Genomic DNA, 6,386 nt, shown 5'->3' on the forward strand with positions numbered 1-6,386 from the left:
GTAAACATTTGCAGTCTTCACTAGAGAATAGACCTCCTGTGCAATATGATGTGTGATTGTCACTGATGCCCTCATATTGAAAAAGGCTGCCACTCCTGCAATTACTCTATTGATAATCAGCATTTGAATATTGTTTCCCTGAATTTATGCCTTTGAGATCTCTGGACATCTTAGCATCATTTCAAATGCAAAGGACTTTTACCTTCTTCCATTTCCATCTTCATTTTTACTGTAAAACAAAGAAAATTATTCACAATCAAGTAATAAACTTCCCTTGTCATACAACAGTATTCTTCATGTACAAACAGAAATAAGAGGGGTTAAAATCTTGACTTAATTTAACCTAATAAACTTCCCAAGGATTCTTGTTAGTTCAAAGAATTCTTATTTTTAATACCAAGACATGTCTCATTTCTACTGGAGTTCACAAAAAAGGAGGTAGCATTCTGAGACACCCAGTCCTTCCTAGGCAAGTCTTGTCCCAACGACAGCCTAACTGAGGTTCAGAGACCAGGAATAAATCCCTTCTGGCCCCATGGACGTGTGTATACTCAACTGCCAAACCAGGTCAGGGAACAGAACCAGATGTGCCTCAAGGTATAAAATTATTGAAGCAATTCATTTGTCCCTGCTATGGTTATGGCAATGGTCAATCAGTACTCTCCCAAACAATAAGCAGGTATCATCTAGGTGATAACATGAGCTGAGGGCCATTGCCAATAGATGGTTTGACTGTGAATGCTCTGTCCCGATGAGCAGGAAAGTTCAACACAATCCACATGGGCTATGCCATGCCTCCCCAGCCCATGGAGATGGTGTTGGACCATATGATCTTTGAAGGTCCCTTCCAATCCAAACCATTCTATGATTCTATGCCAATTGGTCCGTTTTATTTTCAAGTGCAGACATAGGTGGTAAGTACCAAACAGATGTATTCAAAGAGTAAGTTGCTTTCAGAGTCTTAAGATGGCCTTGGCTTGGATCCTTGAATTGCTCTTGAGTGTTTGGTTAGTTCATTCAGTTCTTCCTTTTCTAAAGAATGTGAGGAATGCTTCTGATCAATTAATTAACTCTTGAACAATTGCAAAGCTGGAATATGTATGGCATTGTAGAGTATGTCAGTCAGCATATAGTAATGACTAGAGCTTTATGAAAGAAGGAAACTCTTTATAAAGCAGAAATGAAAACAACTCATATAGGAACTTTGTGCAGTGCAAAAATAAAATTAAAAACTACAAAACATTTGGGTGTAACTAGAACTGTTATTTACTTCTGTAATTTAATATAAATAAACCTTCTAACTTACAAATTGTCATAATCTTCATATTCATCTTCCTCATTACTTACCTGAGCTAAGTGTTTTCTTGTGGTTACCTGGTGAAAAAAAGAGAAAAAAACCCTTTTTTGCATGTTTTTGTAGAGTAATACTGACAGAAATCAACTCTCTGATTTGTCATTTAGGCTCTACTGTCATTGACAACACTCTGGAGTGATCTCCCCAACGATTAATAGAAAGGGAACCACGCACAGAGTTTGGCTCACAGAGCTCCTCTTGTCAGACCTAAAGCTGTCTGAGGTAAGGGCATGCAATTTGCATTCCTCCTTGTTCAGCCCATGTACTTTCCCACCCCTTTTTTGTTACATTTCCTGAATTTCATCATTAAACAATCACTGGTGATTTTGCTTGTGAGCTTTTGTGACTGTCACGGATTCCAATATGAACTGTTGTGATATTTCCTTATGTTGACTAGGATAATATACAAAGAAATACTTACTTCTCAGCTTAGAAGATACAGTGATAATTAAGGTCATGCTAAGACATAAAATTACCAGGAAGATAATCAGCCATTTTGAAATGGAGGGAAAGAAAATATCTGTAAAATGACCAAAAGGCATTATATTCTATTAATGATTAAAACATAAAGACAATTATAATGGTAGATGCTAACTCACACATCTGAGGAGATAGTGAATTTGTATTTTACTTGAAGTTTCCTAGAAATGTTGTTGAAAAAGAGATCTAGCCTTCCCCAGCAGGACGAATCCAGGGAGACTCTTTCTCTGGGTGTTAGACTGAGAACTATGAAAGAGATGTCTGAAATAGGCAGACAACTTTCCAGAGTTTGTGAGTCATCAGAAAGGCAGCAGTACTGGTTCTCAGTTTTTTTTCATGGATGCATTTCATTTCATACTAAACTGAGCAGGTGATGGAATGAAGGAAGAATCCACCACCACTGAACAAGAGAGATATGTTCACTCATTTAATTTGTTTCAATGAATATCTGATTCATCCTGCTGAGTACAGTGCGTAACCCAAGAAGGAGAATAAAATTTAAGACATTCCCCATGTTGGCTGTTTTCTATTTTCTCTTTCCAGGTAAATCTGAGCTCAATGTTCTGGAGTTTCTTGATGCCATCCTGAAAGGGACTTCCCTCACACACTCTTCAAGAGTTTCACACTGCACTCTAGTTCCCATTCCAGACCTACACATTGGCTTTGTGTTGCTGAAGTTCTTTTTGGGGTCCAGCCCTATAAGTCCTGCTTCAGACTATCTGATGCTTGTCTATATACCTGACAAAGAGAAATATGTAAAGTTCTACAGAGTATGGGGAGGTACGACATTATCCACACCACAATACACAGTAATGCACATATTAAAATGAGGGGAGATAAAAACATAGACTAAAAATATTTGTGAAATGTTGACTGCCTTAGACTTGTAGAAGGGATCCCACCAAATCTCAATTCGTGATACTGCTTGACCTCTTTTTAAGAGGGAAAACTGATTTACTGTGTGCTCTGGAAGGCTGTACGGTCCACTAGAAATAAAGGTGGAAGAAGACTGCAGCTCTCATGAACTTTTTTCCAACACCAATCTGGGAATACATCTTCAGAGCAGCTCATGACATAAAAATTGGACCCATGCCATTAAGACAGTCTGTCTTTTGAATCTTACCAGCAGGTGACTACAGAGCTCACTCACCTGAGATCAAGACTCGGGACTCCTTTGTTGTATTTAGCAGATGGTTGACTATTCTGCAGGAGACTTCCATGTCAGAGCCCAGTGTTAGGTTCATGGAAGTTACAACACTGTATAGGCCTGCAGGCATCTTTGTCATCTTTGTGGTTGATATTTCCTTCCTCATCTGTCCTTGGCCATCCAGCCAAATCACCTCAGGTTTAGGAAACCAACCAGCTGCATGGCAGGTGAGGCCAATGCCCTGCTTCATGTGACTTCTCAGGGAAATGGAAGGCACACTACCTATAGCTAAGAAAGAGCATACGTATTCTTCATTTCAACCAGTACTGAGAAGAGGAAATTGTCTGGTTTATCTTGAATTCAACACGTGTTTTTTTTTATATATGTTTGTATAGAAGTACACAGAAAGACTTTTCTGAAGTTAAGCTGTGACAGAGACTGGGGCCCCGAAGTTTCTTAATGGCCAGCAATTCAGAGTCTATCAGATTGAGAATAAGGAACAATTAAATGGAGATTACAGTAAACAGAGCTAGCTGGGGATGGCTATTCTGGAATGAAGATGCCAATGGAATTTCCCAAAATTTTATAAAAAAAGAAAATACATCTATATAGTTGTGATGATTAATGGATTACAGGAAGCCTATGAACAACTAGTGCACTCTGTCCATGAAAACAGAATGTATTAGTGTCTCAGGCTAATCTTTCCAAGTCAAACCATGACTGATGTGGTACAGATCCAGTCTACAGTTAAAAAAAAAAGGTATTGTTTATATTCAGGAACTCAGAAGACTAAATTACACTGTTAGATGTTAAACCTTTCCTTCGTGTGGAGTTTTAAAGCTAAGAACACATCTTCAGAAGAATCTGGCTGCAATATGAGGCGGCACAATACCTATCTAGTGGAAATTGGTTCCTGTGTAGCAGGGAAAGCATGGAGGAACACATGTCCACTTCCAAGCCAGCCTCGTTAACTGAAGTCACCCATGGAGATGGTATCTATTAATATATGGAAATAGAATAGGAGCAATGAAGGCCTACCCACTGCTTTGTTCTCCTGCTGTGGGCAAGGAGCAAGGTAAGCAGTGAGGTATTGGGATGAGACCAACTGATGATGCTGACCACAGAGAAACTCTGGGCAACCAGCTCAGTAATGGTTGATTGCAAAGTAGAAATCTGAATTAAACTTTACATTGATCAGCTGAATAATTGCAGGGTTCCCTGAACTTTCTGACTGGGCTTTCATTGAGTATGAAGGGAGATTGTACTCTCAGTTCATATGCAGCTGCATGTGTTTGGCTGCCTAAATACAGGCACCTCAAACTAGAACTAAAACTTACCTCAAATATCAGATATAGCCATTAATTTAGAGAAAGCTGACTCAAATCAAACACATCCCTCCATGAAGACAGTTTATATATCAAATTATATTAAAACTATATTATAATTCCCCCAGTCAGTGACGGATATACACATTTCTGTTCAGCTCCATCTTTGAATAAAAAGAGAGAGAATTGCTACTGACCTGCCACTTGCAGTTCAATCAACACATCATGGTACGTGTCATTGAAAGAGACCACACAAGTGTATGATCCTTTGTCAGAGCTCCTGACATTCTTCAAGTGCAGAGACATGTTGCCAGCTCTAAATTCACTGTGGAAGAATTCTGTTCTGCCTTGATATCTCTCATCTTGTTTCTCCTTTCTATTCTTTCCATCATATCTGCTCACAGTTATTTTTTGAGAGTGTTCATGAAATACCCACTGGACAGAGAATACCTCAGGAACGTTATCTGCTACCACGTGGCAGGGCAGAATGACCCTCTCTCCAATGACTCCAATGATGGAACTCTTAGGAGGAGAGCTAATATATTGACCTGTATAAAGATAAAATGGCAGAAGTTTGTGTTTGTCCACATCACATTTTTTGTGACATTACTTCAGACCACCAACAAAACCAATATCACTGTCAATAGGAGAGGAATTCAGAAAAAAACCCTAATAAAGTAACATGGCAGATTATTTAGATGAGGAATGTTCGCATTATGTGAGGCTCATGGAGTTTAGCCTTCAGTACTCTGAACACTAACTTAAGCAATTTTGTGGCCATTAAGTAATGGCTATTGAGAAATCATGGAAAATGGGTGAACACTGAGAAGTCTTTAAAAGGTCAAATCAAGGATGCAGGATCTATCTAACAAAAAAGTAAGGGTGAGATTCAATAGCCCAGGCATTGGTACCTAGTATCATTTGAAATGTCGTAGGGTATACAAGACATCCCTATGGTGCTGGTAGATGTGGCATACAACCTGCAGCAGATCCGCATTTATGTGAAGGAGCAGCTGGAGAGTATACCAGAATACAGCAGTGCCTAGAAGAACACTAGACATTTAAGTGTTGGCACCTGAATCACATATACAATGATTTGGTCATCTACATCTGAGCTAGACATCCTAGGTTCCCTTTGCGCTGAATGGGGAGAAACAGGCAGCTTCAGAGATCAGCCTTTCTTAAAAGGCCAATGATTCTGTCTTCCAGACCTTTTCTTGGAATGGTGAAGTCTAGGGTTACTATATGGAAGTCAGATGTGCAGCTTTCAGATTTCTAAAGATACGTGAGATGAATCACACCCACGATATCTATCTTTGAAAGGGACTAAAAAGGAAAACCATGACATTTTATGGCAGTCATTCTCATTTCAGTTCCAAGGAGGATACTGGAATGGAAAGAAGGCTCTTGGAAAGAACAAAATAAATAGCAACCAACATGGAATTGCAAAGACATCGTAGCACAGCAAAATCTACCATGAAACACTGAGGAGATATTTAATATTATATATAATGTCACTTCATATGCTGTACAGGATTGCATCTGATCAAGCCCCAAGGGCTCCAGTCTATACTGATCTTCTGCCACATCTGCCAGCTCCATTTAACAGGAAATCTCAGGTACACTAGAGCATTTACAATGGCACCAGGGGTCTTTGGTTAGGCACCTGAATAACTCACAGAGAGCAGGATTCATGTCCAGAACTGAGAACCTAAACCCAAATGTTCGGGCTTCCTGATCATCAAGAGGACTAAAAGTAAATCTTCTATCTTTGAATAAACGGAGAGGTAGACTTGCCACTGACCTGCCGTTTCCAGTTCAGTCATTGACTTGACTATATCCCTACTATAGTCAATGGAGATCTGGCCCATAGTTTGTTCTGTTCATTCTACAGCACCAGTGAGTCTCTCCATCACATAGGATAGAGTTCCTTGAACATCCATCTTTGATACCCAGAGGCAGTCTAGGCACAGGATTGGCAAATGTGACACAGGCTACGTGGTAGGTCTGTTCTAGTTTCGAACATCAAGAAGCAAGAAGAAAACCCTACAGCATCTAAAATACCACCAGATGCCAATGC

The 6,386-nt window shown here is 39.6% G+C and overlaps 1 protein-coding gene across 1 annotated transcript; it reads right to left on the reverse strand.

Moving 5' to 3' along the window:
* Positions 1-202: 202 nt before the first annotated feature.
* LOC104157202 (butyrophilin subfamily 3 member A2-like) lies at positions 203-6,177 on the reverse strand (the record flags this gene model as incomplete). Its single annotated transcript, XM_009710380.1, has 5 exons — positions 6,111-6,177; positions 4,504-4,854; positions 2,985-3,269; positions 1,348-1,374; positions 203-229 (listed from the first exon to the last, which is right to left on the reverse strand). Coding segments are annotated over exons 1-5 (757 nt in total), but the record flags the coding sequence as incomplete, so codon positions are not given.
* Positions 6,178-6,386: the final 209 nt, after the last annotated feature.

Source organism: Cariama cristata, unplaced genomic scaffold (assembly GCF_000690535.1).
Source record: "Cariama cristata isolate BGI_N322 unplaced genomic scaffold, ASM69053v1 scaffold20081, whole genome shotgun sequence".
NCBI lineage: Eukaryota > Metazoa > Chordata > Aves > Cariamiformes > Cariamidae > Cariama > Cariama cristata.